Source organism: Telmatherina bonti, assembly GCF_933228915.1.
Source record: "Telmatherina bonti genome assembly, chromosome: 13".
NCBI classification, from domain to species: domain Eukaryota; kingdom Metazoa; phylum Chordata; class Actinopteri; order Atheriniformes; family Telmatherinidae; genus Telmatherina; species Telmatherina bonti.
In genome coordinates, this window is record NC_136611.1 from 21,317,449 (window position 1) to 21,333,548 (window position 16,100).

The window sequence follows — 16,100 nt, forward strand, 5'->3', positions numbered from 1 at the left end:
GTAGCCAATTAATCTAACATGCATTTCTTTGGACAGTGTGAGGAAGCCGGAGTACCCAAAGAGAACCAATGCATAGGCTAAACAGGGAGAACACGTAAACTTCATAGAGAAAGGCTGAACCCCCCCCCCCCCCCCCCCCCCCCTCTCCCCCCTCCAGCTTAAACACACACCAACAACCTTGTTGTTGTGAGGCTGCAGTGCACTGTAGCCTCACAGGCATTGGGGTTAGCATGCTAACCATGCAGCATAATGTAAGTGCTACTGAAATTTAATTTCTTAGCTGGTAGAATGATGATCAATCAATTATGCATTTATATAGAAAAACAATCAGAAGTGTTGGCTGTTAAATTTTTATTTTTAATACACCAATAGTCCTTTATCTCATTAAGTTTTAATCTCTAGCGCAGCACAAATGTAAACACATGTTTATCTGAAAATGACTCACTTTAATAATCCAGATCTTCTTATACTTTTTCCACATTATGTTAATTCCACTTCTATCAATCACCTCTCAATGCACCACCATCATCTTCATCTTCATCATCATCATCCTCATCATCATTTAATTATAAAGGACTTTACCACCAACCACAGCAGAAATAAAGTCCTGTACATCTGAGAAAAATGTAACAAAAACATGACAACAACAACATGAAACCCTCTAGATAAATTCCAAACAATAAAAGCAAAATAAATCAAGACAACACAGGTTAAAGGCCTGTGTGTAAAAGTGGGGGTTAAGATAGTAAATGAAGGAGCTGTTTGGTTGTATTATTGTTGATGCATTGTAGATTAAACTGACATGTTTGTTAAATTGATTTTCCATTGAACATGTTTTATAGTTGTTGGAAGAACATTGTAGCCTAGCTGGCTAAAAATGTGCTAACATCTTTTCAGACAAGAAAATGTGATGTGGCCATTATAGATGACAAACTGCTCTGTTGCCCTTTTGGCATTCGGCAGATGCTGTCTTACTTCTGGAAATAAATTGTCTGTTGCCACAATTCAGAGCAGCTTCTAGTGTTTTTATCAGCACAAGATTTACACTTGCACAGGGACATAATCTGCTCTAGAAATGTGCAGCCAAACGTCTATATTTTTAAAGGATGACTAATTAGGAAACAAAACATGACTTCACACCGGTGTAGTGACACTGCAGATCTATGCATGTTTGGAAAAACTTTTCCGCCTTCCCTCTGAGTCCTGTCAATCATCTGAGTATGCCAGTTGTGTCCAACCAGATTTCAGAGGGCGGTGAGTGTGAGGGCCCTTCTAGTTCCAAAAATTGTAGAATTTTGTTTTGTTTAAATAGATACCTTACATCTGATAACAATATATTTGCCACAGCAGCATGGAGGGAACCCCTGAACCCAGTCAGAACCCAAACAGAAACATTAAGAACATCCAATACACTTTTTTAAAAAAAAATCTAAATAACTAATTTTCAAGTTAAATGATATTTTTCCAAAACGAAGGACTCCGCACGCATTAAGAGATCTTGATTTTACTCAATACTTTCTTTTTTTTTGCAGTCTTGTCTGAGCACAGCAAAGCATTTGTTTCTCAACACACACACACAAACTTTAGTTTTTTTTTTAAGCAAAACACCAAGTGTTTTGTGTAGAAAAAAAAAGATGTCTGTACCCCCCTACAGTGTCTAATATTAATGCATCACCCCTTTTTGCATCATTCAGTCAAAGGAGACTTACTGTAAACTTGTGTGCGTCAAAAAATGGGGTGGGCCAATGAGTAAAACAAACAGGACTCTGGCAGACTAATGAGAAACAGTTCTTTTCCGCTGCAGCTTTCGTATGTCTTATGAAGATGGTTGTGCTCTGAATCCTTGCAGATGTGCTGCACTGAATGCATCCTACAGCTGGAGCTAATTCAAATGATTGTTTCTCAATTTGTGCCTACGCCCAGCTGACTGACAGTTAGATGGGCATCTGAATGAATTTCAGAAACAATCATTTCAAGCCAGTTGGTGTGTTCAGCAGAGCCATGTACGTTACTGCTGTTCTATGCAAATACTCTCTGTGCTATGAATGTCCTTGCTTAATGGGAGCACTGTACGTTACTCCAAGATTATTAAAAGACAACCCTTTGCAAACTATATTACTGAACTGCCAGTGCTTTAAAGACAACCAATAAAACACATGAAATACAAGAAGTTATTTAAGTGAAAGTAGTGGAAATCTGATGGAAATATCCCTGCAGGGAGGATTACGGACCAATAATGTAAATTATGGACAAAAGTCATGATAGAGCAAAGATGTCAACAAGGAATATTGAAGCGCAAGGAAAAAGCTAGTAGTGTAATACTCAGCTACTTTTCATGATCCACTATGTAATGCTATTCTTAATACTCCAAGAATTGGAATTGTTGATGACAAAAACATTTTATAGTCCCCAAAATGTAATAAAAATGGCCATAGTTGATATAATTTTATTTCAGCTTGAGAAGTGCTTGATTTGTTACTCAATGTTATACATTTCTATACTGAAAAATAGAAATGTGATATTTTACACATGGCTCAGAGTGGCCACAGGATTGTTTGTATTACAACATTTGAAACAAACTATAAACTTTAAACTTGCTTAAAGTCAAATACAAATATTGTGTATATATATATATATATATTATATACAAAGTACTTCACCTATATATGCTGCATCTGTTTCTGCATAAAACAAAACCGTCCGGGCAATAAAATAAACATTATTACATATATATATATATATATATATATATATATATATATATATATATATATATATATATATATATATATATATCAAACCATATATTGTTATATAAGTCATGTCTGGTGCTTTACCGGATAGTGCAGATTCAATTTTGTACAAACCTTTACCTATAAGGCAGATATATTTGATGACTATCTTGTCATTTCATATTACCAGCCACCAACTCTGAGAAATCCTTTTAACTCAGATGAAAATGTTTCACATGTTGCTGCCCTGTCAATATGTTCTCTAGTAGGGAAGCTTGAAGAGATTAAGTCAGCTTTACATGTGTGATGATTATGCATGCTTGCAGCCTGTTTCCGTCATGTTGGAATATGTTCTTAAAAGTATGGTTAATCCCTGTAAGACCTTACCTGGCTAAATGGGAATGAATTAAAAATTGAATAAATAAATGCAGAGACTGCTCCTGTCTCCTGTTAATGAGCAGGACAAAGTTGTCCTATGACCCAACAGTGAATGCTACCTTCAAAGGACGCATGCAGTGCTCCAGTTAGTGTGGCCACAGGGAGCTGTCTGAAAGAGTAAGGTTTAAATTCTCTCTTCTTTCAATAAAAAAAGAAGAATTTACATGTGGAAGGAGTTAGAGCCACGTTGATGCTACAAAAGATAGTTGTACTTTTAAATCTCACCCCATATTTATGTGTGTGGGTGGGTATGTGTGTGTACTTATGTGTATGTGTATGTGTATGTATGTATGTGTATGGATATGTATATATGTATGCATATGTGTGAGTGTATGTGTATGTATGTGAGTATGTATATGTGTATATATGTATATATATATATATATATATATATGTGTGTGTATGTATGTGTATATGTATGTATGTATATCTATCTTTATGTATGCATGTATGTGTACATGTGTGTGTATGCATGTGTATGTATGTGTATATGTATGTATGTATGTATATATGTATATATATAATGTATGTGCGAGTGTATATACATATATATGTAGGTGGGTATGTATGTGCATATACATGTATGCATTGATCTCTTTCTTTTGTTTTTTTTTTTTTTTTTTTTTTTTTATGTTCTCTTTTCTGTTCTCTTTCTGCCCCTTTCCTGTCCTTTCCGGTCGGGTCCAGTAGCATAAACTCTGTAATACAAGCTATTATCCAAAACAAATTGAAAAATAAAATAAGAATCAAGAAATACAAGGGGATCATTACATCTACAAAAGTTCCCCTTGGCAAAATAAATTTGCTCAGCAGAACACAGCATCCAGAACATCAGTCTGCTTGCTTAAATGCTGGACAAGACAAAAAAAAAAAAAAAAAAAAAAAAAAAAAATAAAATAAATCTCACCCCATCCAGGATAGTATAATTTACACTAGCCTATCAAGCTACCCAGCTAACCCAGATATGAACTATTGAGGACATTAGTGTCTTTCAGCTGGCAACATGAATTTCCTAATTTGTTCCCTTCAAAACCAAAGTTTACACAATTTAATGAGGAAGTGAGGACAGAACAAAGGCTTTAAAGTATGAGTGTGATGTTGAGCATTTATAATTGTTCATGTTGCAGTTTTTGACAATTTTATCTAAATCTAAAATGAGTGAAAGAGAATACAAAGATCCCAAAAACATTATTACAATACACCAGAAGTTTAGTAGGTACTAAATAAATTGCACTTTTCTGTCCTTCCATTCATCTTGAACTCCTGAGAACAACTGGGTCTTGCAGCGATTCAGATTCCACCGAAACTTTTTAGGGTCAAGGCCTGTTTGGACCCTTCTGGTTCACTCAGCAGGAGATGGTAAAGACTTTATTAGTCTGATGGCCTTTGAAGTTCCCAAAGCGACTGCAAAAAGCTCTCTGATCTGATCAAAGGAAGAAAAACACAAGGAAATTAAAGTAATATGCTTTGAATGATCCTTTGCTGGAGCTGAATTAATCATGATAAACAAGAAATAATTCAACTTAAATTTAAGTAGTTATTAGGTAAAATGTTGCACTTGCACCACTAAAAGTTTCAGCAGGAGAATTTGCAACTGTGATTAAACGTAAAAGGTTTATATTATTAAAGCTTTGACTAAATGTCCTAACTGCTGTGTCACATAGACACATTTATAGTTTACATGTTTGCAATTTTGTATTTGGCCGAGTGAAGATGGCTAGAGGAAAACTGAAGGAAATTTTTGGACATTTTTAGGAGACAATTCCCACACATTTTAATGCACAATCCTTACAGGTTAGTCCTTGTTGTAAATACAACTAATCATACTTTTTGATTATCTGTAATACAAAACCAGTCTGTGTTATCAAAGAAGTAATAATAAATCAAACAAATGTTCTTATATGTATTACTACGTTTTGTGCCAAGTATGAACTGGAGTGAGAAGTTAACATGTGATGATCCTAAATGAGCTACTTTTGGGGTATATGTAACATCCAGGGATGATGCCAAGATGCAGACAAAATTTATTTGAATCATTGCTCCTAATAATCGGCCTGCCTCTACTTTACATTGCCAGTGTTCTGTAGTAATTTTCTCGATCTTTTATGCAGTGAGAATGATAGCAGCTACTGTCATTAGCTGAGGCAAGCAAAAGTAGTCGTCTCCATATCATTTTCCTTTCAGCATCACCCCAAGTCATTTGCTCCGTTCATTGACTAAGCGATATCCCAGCAGGCTGCCAATGTCTCTGCTTCTCAAGATAGACTCAGATGACTTGAGAGCTTCCCGCTCCTCTGTGTCTCCTGTATCTGCGTCACTGCCTGATAATCACAAGTTTACCAGCAGGCTTCACTTGTTTTATCTCAAATTAGCAGTGCCAGAATGGATGCACACAGACGTGGGATCTATGTTCCCTAAGAAGGGATTGTATGAAGCTGGTGGTGGGATCTGGACACTCACCAGTTACCAGATTATCAAAGGTGAGTGCGTTTACAATTATCATCCTCAGTAACAAAAAAGGGAGAAGATGTGTAAGAGTTGCTTTACTCTTTACAAATTAAACTCTCCTGTCCTGGCAAATGCACGACCCAACTTTCTGGCCTAGAAGTCCATGTCAGCATTTGTTTGGTAATGACTTAATCAAATTCTGTGACCATAGGGAGAAAAAAAATGAAAAAAGTCAGATGACATGTTCTGATAATACACCACTATGTGAAGTAGATGTACACATCAAGGTAAGCCTGCTGCAGACAGCATTAAAGATGATGTCACATTGTGTAGAATTTTGATGTGATGTCATAGATGTCCACATTTTAAGGATTAGTTAAATCAGCAATGACACATCATCAAAACTCCCTGCCAAATATTGAAAGACCCCCCCCCCTCTCATTCGCCTGAATTTTGCCAGCTCAACATTCCTTCTAAATGTTTCTTTGGTATTGACTAAACCCTGCTCTGGACCATTTTCAAAGTAATTTCAATACGACTTGTATAGTTTGTATAATTAAATTGATAAAGACAGAAGAGTGACAAAATATTTAATATTTCAACAAGTGGATTGGTTAAGTCATTAATAGCACTTCTTGCAGCACTGTTCTGTTACAAGCAATATGGCTTGATGTCAACAAAAAGCCATAAAAAATCGTTCTTTTAAAAAAAGAACAAAAAAAGTTGCATGTGACAAAAATTCCAAGAAGCTTCGAGCCAGATTTCCAAAAATGTTCTTTAATAAATAGCTGCAAACTGACTTTAAAACCTTCAGTAGCTCTGTCAGACAAATGCTAAGGAGAAGTGGACACCTGAAGAGCTACAACACCACGTTGTTAGCTGTAGAAAATGTTTAACATTTTTACAGCAAACAGGAATATTTATTAGTCACCATGTAAATTCTGAAACATTTATGAAGGTCTTTGTTGTAGAAAATTTCAGGTTGGTGGAAATATGAGAAAAAAAAATTGAAATGATTAACAAATTATAGCTGATAATAGAGAAAGCTTCCCCCCAATTACATACATACACACACACACTGGGAATAAACAATCCACATATGCAAAAAAAAAAACAAAAAAAAAACACAGACATGGAAGTCTGTGGAGGGGTTCACACGCACTCTGGAGTTATCGGCTCACTCCTGTTCTCCTACACACACATTTTGTTTCTCCGTGGCTACTGTATGCGATGACAGCTTTCAGTTTTTACATTATCTAAGTGACAGCCACTGACGGTCCTGTTGTGCTTCCTGGGCCATACTGTCCATGTCTCAAATGCCTGTCCATTTTTCAATGCTTCTGTTTGTGGCTGTCTTTGGATTCTGTGCTACTGCAGAAACAGTATACTAAAAGCCATGAAGACACAGCAGCACGCCACCCATGGACTCTTCCGCTCACCTAGAGTGAAGGGCAAAAAACACCAAGAAGTGAAGTTAAAAGTTGCATTGTTTTACAACAAATAAATGAAAGAGGAAATGTAATGGAGAAAAAGGGAAATGAAGGAACTCACCTATTCTGGCACATTTCCAGAAAATTCCTAAAAGCCTACAAAAGAAAAGAACCATTAGAAACACAAGTAGGAACAGCTTTGCCACAACCTGTTCCACAGATATGCAAAGGTACCATTTTACTTCTCAGAAAAAACAAAGAAAAAACCATGAACTACTTTCGCATATTGAAAAGGAGAATTGATCAAGGATTAATTTGAAGTATAACAAACATGGATGTTTGTTTATGTTCATACTGCAGGCAAAAGTGCCTCAAACATTTTTTGCCCATGTGAGACCCCCCATTCAGGCCCCGTTTATGTGTCGTCCTTCATCACATGCAAATCTGGTGGTTTTCAAGGGAATCTATCTGATTGGTCATGTTAAATTTCAGGATGTGAAAAAGAATAAAAATTTTATGAAAATGACTTCCTTAATTCCACACACATTGTACACACAGTGTACACACATTATATATGTATAAATAAAATACAGACCCAACTGTATTTAATGCACTTGAGAAATCAACATGATCCTCAAAGAGCTGCCTGATTGGTTCAAATAAGTGTGTGCTCTCTGAAGCAGGTAGATGACAGGGTCTTCAACCCCAAGCCCATTACAATATGCAGACTAACGGGTCCTGAAAGGTGTTCCCTTGCTTAGTGAGGTGAAACCAATAACAGTCTCTCAAGGACTTTCAAAATATGAGATGTTAGGCCAACTGGTTTGTCATCATCTACTTCAGATGGTTGGGAATTTTTAGGTTTTGGAACAAGACCAGATGTTTTCCACAGCACATGGGATTGTTTCCTGACTCAGGCAGGTGCTGAAGACTGACATTGTTGTTCTTTGCAGGTTTTCAGAATCCTGAGTCTGACACCAGCCTTGTTGCAATTCATACAAGGGGCCATCCTCTTTTATGTGGCCTGCAGAGAACTCGACAAGTCCTCATGGGCGCATTAATGGCGACACATTAGAAATGGTAAGATAAGAGCTATCAAGCTCTATTTGTACATGCAGCAGTACCAGGAATGATATACATTGCTACCAGTACAAGACAGGCAAAATCTTTTCGTACACAGTATGGACAGAAACCATAGACTGTATATAAAGAGATGGACATAGCCTCCGTGATGTCACACATAGGTTTCTGAAGAGCTGAATTGAAGCTCAGTGGGCAGATCCTACCATCGCCATCTTGGCAGAGACATGTGTGTCGTCTCCCCCGGAAAATACAAATATGGGCAAAGAGGTGGAGCTGAGAGGGGGGCTTTGAGCGTCATGGTGGATGACTGACATCAAGCATACTCCGAGCTTTCTGTAGCGAAGAGCTAACCGAGCTAACCCCGAGATAACAGGAGCTAACAGAGGTAAGCAGGCTAAAGCTAAGTCACGTTGTTAACCGGCTAAAAAATGCGGTTGTTCTATGTTCTTCTGACTTGAAGCAGGAGATTGAGAACCCATCAATTAAAAGGAGACGCCTCTAAATATGCCAAACTTTGAGATTAAAATACTTTTAAACAGGCAAGTTAGAAAAAAAATTGACTCCCCCCACAGTTGTCATGAAGGTAAACCTGACCTATGAAGTGAAAATGGATTTTTGAAACAGGCTGTAAACATGTTTATTTCTGCTGTGAAGTTGGCCTTTTTAACATGGGAGTCTATGGAGATTTGCTCTGTTTTGCAGCCAGCCCCTAGTGGATGAAGGGGGAACTGCAGTTGTATGCACTTCCGCATAGGCTTCATTTTTAACTGCGGAGGCTTAGTCCATCTTTCATATACAGTCTATGACAAAAACCCATGGCTAACAGTTTGATGTCCACTGTACAAATGTTCTCCCATCCAACCACATGCAGCACATTCTGGAGTGAAACAGACATCTTATTATCTTAAGTGGCAGCTGAGGCTAACATGCCATTCCAAGGACTCGCTGTCCAGCCTAGTTTGTTGTCTGTAAGGGTATTTAGCTAACCCAGATTGTGATGGGATTCCATTGTTAAATTAGGCTACAGTGGATCAGATGAACACCTGAATAAAAGTTACATTTCTAAAAACTATTTTTCATGAACAAGTTTTAGAAAACACCCACTTTTCCAGAGTGAGGCTTTGCCTTCCACACAACAAAATCTGCATATTTTGTGGCACGAAATCAACACAAATAATGGCTCATGTCTTTGTCAACATATCATTTCAGAGGGAAAACCATTAAATCACCCCATCTGTCAGAATATCCCTCCTCTCTCTTAATGGTGTGTGTGCGTGTGTGTGTGTTGCATGGTTGCAGTTTGTGTGTTCCCTGGCAGTCCCACAGTTATTGGAAAAGTAAATCCTAGAGTTTACTTATTCAAGTATAATCAGCTTGTAATGAAGGAAATTAGGTCTTATAGTACTCAACGAAGAGATTATTAGTTAAAATAAATAACTGTCGACTGTAACCATTGTGAGTTAGAAATAGATGCTTCCATGTTTATGAAAAATTTTAAATAAAACTTTAGTAGGGTGGCCACATGAACTTTACAAGATAACACTAAAAAACTTACCAACACATTTCAGAAATCAGACAAAGAGATAAAAGTACTGAAGCGTTTTGAAAACCACTCAAAATTCTGGTGGAAGTAATATCTCATGAGTTTAGCAGTTAGTGAATTAGTTATCAGTATTAATATAGTATTATATCCTTATGAGAAGAACAATTACTATATAACTTGACATCTAAAAAAAGCCCCTTTTCCATGTCAGGCTGTAGTGTGCAACCGTACCCGGTTTTATTCTTGTCCAGAAGGTTGGGAGCCAGCGCTCTGATGTAGGCACAAGTACAGATCAGGAGAAGAATCACTGTTAACAGTGACTGGAAATTGAAAATGGCCGACTGAAAGATAAAAGTTAATGACGTGGTTAGCACAAACATAATCAGTTCCATACATCAATACTCTGAACACTGAATTCACTGACACAGTAGTTAGGTTAGGTGCTGTATGTTGTTGAACTGTTCTTATGTGATGTACATATGGAATGGTTCTGTGGGCCAGATTTTATAAAACACATGAGTCTGAAACCTGTCAAATGCTGAGCATTAGGATGCAGAGTAGTTCAGCTGGTTGAACGGGCAGCCAATGAACAGAGGCTGCAAGCCTTTGATGCAGCCAGTCATGGTTTTAGGTTTAATGGATCAAACTTAAGGACAAAAAGTAAATGGCTTCAGAGAATCACAAATATCCCTAGTTTTTAAAAGAGCATATGTGACTTTAGAAAAATCAACCATATACATATAAACTAAGTAAATATTGTTAAAGAAAAAAATTACTTTGATGTGATAAATCAGAACAAACACTGATTGCACTTTTGTTTTTTAAAAACTTGTAACTTATCTACATGATCTCGATTGGAACGATGCCACTTCTAGATTTCAGATGCACATTTCAGCATATAAAGAAGAAATTTATTAGCTTATTTTTTAAAAGCAAATAAGCAAGTATGATGGTGTGGATGTATGACAATGCTTGGAACACAATGTCCCAATTTACATAAGGGAGCATGAACAATCCTTAACTCTGTTACTATTAAAGTCTGTTACATCAACCCCCCTTTTAATGACATATTTTTAAAATCTGGGAACTGCGAAACCTAGTTGCTGCCCATGAGAGCTCAATACAAACTATCAGTTGCTCCACAGTCTGTGATTGTCCTGTCTGATTCTCCTCCTCACACTTAAAGATGAGACATAAAGACATGGAGTGTTAGTTGATTGGTCATGTGTATAATATAAAGACCATTCTCAGCTTTAGTCACTGATCATCTGACTTGCAAGTCAGCAGCATTTGTGGTTGACAAGAAAATAAACAAAATAGGCATAATGCTACTATCTCAGCTGCTACAACTAGCTTTTTGTGTCAATAGGATAATGTTACATTGGTGATGTGTCTCTGGATGTTGCAACCAGCTTCCCAGTGATGGGATTTCATTTTCCAGACTGCCTGCTGACCCTGGACAATGGGCTAAGTTTGTGCACATTTCACAAATTCAACCTTCACTGTATTGGAAATGTGAGACATGAGGATGACAGTTTAATTTAAACAAACTTTTTTCCTTTGTGAAAGTAATGAAACAGTCATAAAAACACATAGCGGTGAAGGGACGTCTGAGGGACAATCATGACACCCTTACTTAATCTGGTGACTGTATAGAGAGATTTGTATATTTTAAATTTTAAGGCTTCCACAATTTTCTTTTCTTTTTTTCCCTTCATGAGAATCTCGCATGGAATTCTGTTTTAATTGTAATTTCCAGATTTATAATTCCATTGGAGATGAAAGTTTTTCTCTTTTCATCCTGTACCATCATTAGTCTCACATGAGTTTTATCACAAACATCATGCTAGGCATCACCATTAGGATTTTATTTGCATAATTAACAGAAACAGAAAGCTGCGGCCAGGCCAACAGGAGTATGACTTCAGCCTGCTTTCTTTGGTGCGCCGCATATTTACCTATTGTATGACGAGAGGAACGAAACTTCACATGCTCAAATTCAGTCCTGGTGTAAGACTTGAGGTAGCAACAGCTACTGATTTAATGGTGTTTGGGGTAATTTCTAATGTCACTGCTAACTCGTTTTTAAGAACCCAAATAGCCAGCACGTCTCATATCAGAATCAGAGACATATTATGTATGCTTCTTAACTACGGTGCAGCTACGTGGCACGCACCTAAAATCATTACGGTCCTCGCACTAATTTCTCAATTAGAACTGTTTTTAAAATACTAATTATCAAATAGCTCAAGTTGACATATTAGCGCAGCTAATATGCTGATATACATTTAACTATGGGCATTTATTGCAAACACATAAAAGAATAGCGAGATCTGCTAAACTCGTAGCTCGTAGAAGCTAACCAATAGTAGCTGGATAGATTAGCTTAGCTAATATACATCTGCTTCCGACAAAAAGCCCGCTTGATTAGCTGTCATAATTTATAGATGCACGTTATTGGCAGAATTTCATTGCAGATAGTACTCATAACGTTTCGCAAAGTGCAGAAACAGCTGGCTGATGAAACAAACTTACCATTTTGATAGGGACTCAGCGCCACATCACACTTCCTGCTGTTTGGAAATACGTAATCTAAAATGACTTACGTGTTGTGCGTCGCATTAAAAACGTGCTTGGTGATTGGTTAAAACGAACGAGTCGACGAAGGTTGAAACTTGTACTATCCAAGCTGACAGGGAGGAGAGGTGCAAAGATTTCACCTTTATTCCAAACTGCCTTGTTTGGAGCTCGCAGTAATTAACAGATACAGTGCCGTAAGTTGTTATTGTTGTTGATTTTATTTTTTTTTCAAGGAAAAAGTGTACGCTAGGTGCCTTGTGGACATTACAAACTGTTAAATTCTGAACATCTGTGAAAACCACTGTAAAATTAGGGACGTCCGAATAGAGAATTTTTTTTTTTTTTTTAGCACCGAGCAGTCAGTCGCACCCATCTGACCGTAGATGCCATAGACATCATATACGCCGGACAGCATGAGCTTACTTTGCTAATAGTTCCCTCACGTTTGTCTAGCAGCAATACCCGGAAGTTGTTGAAATGATAATTTCCCGCAGTTCCGGTTTCCAAAACAATAAAATATGCAAAAAAGGGACAAAAACACATGTGAAAACACATATAAAACCGTATCGTTATGATATTTAGATATTATAGTTAATAATGATTAGATGGATACAGCTTCATTGCAAGTATGTTTAATGAAAATGAATTTCTTTGCTGAGTCCTTTAATAGATCTTAACATTTTCCTGGTATTGATATTTGGTTTATTTGTATTTTGAAACAGTAAACATTTAGAAATAAAGCGGCATTAAAGAATAGTCTCAAGATTTCATTCTGAGACTAATTTGACTGTTCTATTGTGTCGTAATGACGTCAAAGTGACATTTTTGTGGTCCACGTTTCTCTCAGTTTTCACAATGAAGTCCCCTCCCAACAAACAGCCACACAGCATCTTGATTGCATTTAGACCATGTTTTGTAAATCCCCTCGACCCTTCCTTCCCAGGCACTCCTAGAGAGTCCTTCATGTGAGAGAAAATCTGTCATAGACTGAACCACACATAAATAACGTTTTATATATTTTACTGCTAGAATGCAAGTGTAAACAGGCTCACATTCCTCATAATATGATTCACCCTTATAGTTTACACTGTATTGGCCACTTTATGCTCTAGTACTGCAGTCAAGTCAAGATGTAATTTAGTCAGAGTGTGTACAGCCTTTTTTCTGTTTCAATTAAACATTTTCTTTAAAATTTCTTATATAGTGCAAATTGATTTCAGGAGAACCTTTTTAAAGCCATTCAGAGATGTTTTCTCTAATTGAAGATTGTTGGGAACGTCAGACCTCAGTGATCATGTGCTTTATTTACAGAGCTCTGCCTTAATCATTAGCCCAATATTTAGCAGTTTTCTCTGGGAAATAATTTTGTGTATTTTATATTTATCCACTTATTAAACATTAAACAGACCTGAATCAGCGATGATTGATTTTAATACAGAGCTGACGTTAGTGTTACTGCTGTTCAGCTGTTTCCTGTTGGCTCCAGTCAATTACAGAAAACTCCAAACCACCAACACAGTCGTCTGATTTTGAAAATGTGTTAACTAATGTAATATTTATCCCGTGTCTCAGTTCAACAAGATTTCAGTTAGAAAAAATTCTAAGATTGCTTTTCAGTTTGTTTTTGAACATTTATTTGGAAATGATGACTTTGATATGACTATGTATGGTAGTTACATCAATCAAACTACAGCATGCTAAGGCTTTTATTTTACACCCATTGGTTAAAACGTTTCATGAAAACTAGCACCAGCAATAACAATCTTTATCTCAGACTGTGCCAAGAATTAGTCTTGCTTATAAATGAGACACTTGCAAGATTTGGCCACATATTCAATGATAGCCTGCAACAAGAGTTAACTATTCAATTTTGAAACTGTTTTATTTGAAAAAGTGAAAGTAGTAGAGGTCAGTGAAAGGACTGAGCTCATTTTTTAGGTCTGTTAAGTAAACTGTTATTTATCTTTATTCTTTTTAAAAAATATATATTTATACCCATCAAATTGACAAAATAGAGGAGACAATGTGTCTCATAATGCATCTTGTTGCATACAAAGTATTTAACTTTTTAATCTACCTGTAATTTAATTGCAGACATTTATTTAGATACGAAAAACTTTTTGCTTGCGTTTTAATTAAGAAGAGTAGCTGCAAAATTTAAAAGGCTTTAGACATACATACATACATATACATTAATAATTACATTCAGTTTACATTAAGGGGAACAGTTTATCGTGATATGATGCAATGCGATAGTTATGACGATGAAAAGGCTGAGCTAAAAAACAAAAAAATACAGAAGAAGTATGAAAAGAACACATGTGTCAAAGCTGTAAGATGATTTAGGCATTCGAGGTACTGTCTGTGGACCGAGTAACTGAGCAGATGCTGACAGTAAGACTTCAGAATTGGCTTTGATGGCTTTGCGCGGCTGTCCATTCCTGACAGACAGTGCTGTTTATTTAATTGAAGTGCGCTTCTGTCATTACGACAGGGTCATCGTCCCTGCACAACAGATGTTACAGTAAGTAATGAGTAGCTGGGTTTACTTTATGAGGTTAAAGTTGATGCCTTCAGCTACCTCATTCGTCCAGCCGCACCCTATCTTGAAGCACAAAGGGTCAACTTTAATCTATTACATGTTTCTTTGGTACATGTGCAGATGGGAAGTGTGGTGTGTGTGGAAAATGTATGTTGGTATTTCTGTGTGAGATCTCTTCTGTGTGTCTAATCTTGAATAACCTTGACCTTCTGTCACACTGCATGACAGAGAATACATAGACTTAAAAAAAGAAATATGTTGTCATATTTAACTTACAGCATAATGTGTGTAGGCGCTCATTTTCATGTTTTTCAAACCTTTCCAGGCTAACATCTAATTTAGCTGTCGTTTTTCCTCCATTGCAGCGCACTTTGCCCTGTGTTTAAGTAGGAAAGCTGTCCAAGTCACCTCTCACTTCTTGTGGAAGTAGTAATCACATGTTCTGGACTGGGCATCCATAATCAAGTAAAAGTTTTTCAAACAATTTATGAAAAAGAACAAAATGTTGCAGGAAACTAAATGGGCTTTAAGTTATTGATCATCTTGCAAGGCTAAGATAAACTAACAAAAAAAACCAATCTCATTAGTTCAGTATGAACTCTTTTCAATGCTACTTTGTCTTGACTTTAGTAGTAAGTGTAAACTTTAGCCAAAGAACAACTATGCTAAGAATATTTATCACTGTGGTTTTGGCTAATAGTGATTCAGCCTCCCAGCATGAAGTGGTGGTTGGTAAATGGATCTCATGGAGTTTGCTTAGCCTGCAATAGACTGACATGGATATGGAAAAAATAACCAAACTCGTATTTCTCCTAAACTATCTTGACTATTTGAACATAAAAATAATTAATAAAACACTGAATTTACCTGATTTGATCATCTTTAGTCTGAATAGTTATGTTTAATGTTGCTACTGATCTTTGTAAGTAAAGCTTAACAAGACAAATGAGGTTAAACACATTCTTAATCGGATATGTCCACACCTGAGAGATACATTTACTTTGTATATTTGAACAAATGAACACAATGAAATAAATCTGACTGCTACTTGGGCTTTTCAGTAATATTCCTGTGTTTTTCTTTAACAGTATGTAATTACATTGCTGGTGGTAGGCAGCACACACTAACCCACAAAAACCTGCCAAAACTTGTTAATCTTCGTGTGGTCCTACTGACTCACAGACCCCACTGAAGACACACATGGGAAACTCTTTATTTATTTATTAACCAAATCCAAATGAAGAACACTGACTAAGCAGGAGGATTAATGCAACTTTAGGGCATCAAACTGAATCAATTGGGTG

The 16,100-nt window shown here is 36.7% G+C and overlaps 1 protein-coding gene across 2 annotated transcripts; it reads right to left on the minus strand.

The window, feature by feature from the left end:
- Positions 1-4,419: 4,419 nt before the first annotated feature.
- tmem167a (transmembrane protein 167A) lies at positions 4,420-12,262 on the minus strand. 2 transcript variants are annotated; one of them, XM_079251972.1, is made up of 4 exons: positions 12,210-12,262; positions 9,906-10,015; positions 7,170-7,204; positions 4,420-4,593 (listed from the first exon to the last, which is right to left on the minus strand). In XM_079251972.1, the coding sequence occupies exons 1-4, from the start codon at positions 12,210-12,212 to the stop codon at positions 4,517-4,519; spliced, it is 225 nt and encodes a 74-aa protein (XP_079108098.1). In that variant the 5' UTR covers positions 12,213-12,262; the 3' UTR covers positions 4,420-4,516. The 2 variants fall into 2 exon arrangements, with proteins under 2 accessions (XP_079108098.1, XP_079108099.1); XM_079251973.1 differs by lacking the exon at positions 4,420-4,593 and adding an exon at positions 6,195-7,057.
- Positions 12,263-16,100: the final 3,838 nt, after the last annotated feature.

What these genes read in the sequence shown, in the direction of transcription:
- tmem167a (XM_079251972.1), bottom strand. An exon ending in CTGGACAAGAATAAAACCGG is followed by an intron (nt 7,205 to 9,905) that starts GTACGGTTGCAC and finishes TTTCTTTTGTAG; the next exon opens with GCTTTTAGGAATTTTCTGGA. An exon ending in CTGGAAATGTGCCAGAATAG is followed by an intron (nt 4,594 to 7,169) that starts GTGAGTTCCTTC and finishes TCCTTTGATCAG; the next exon opens with ATCAGAGAGCTTTTTGCAGT.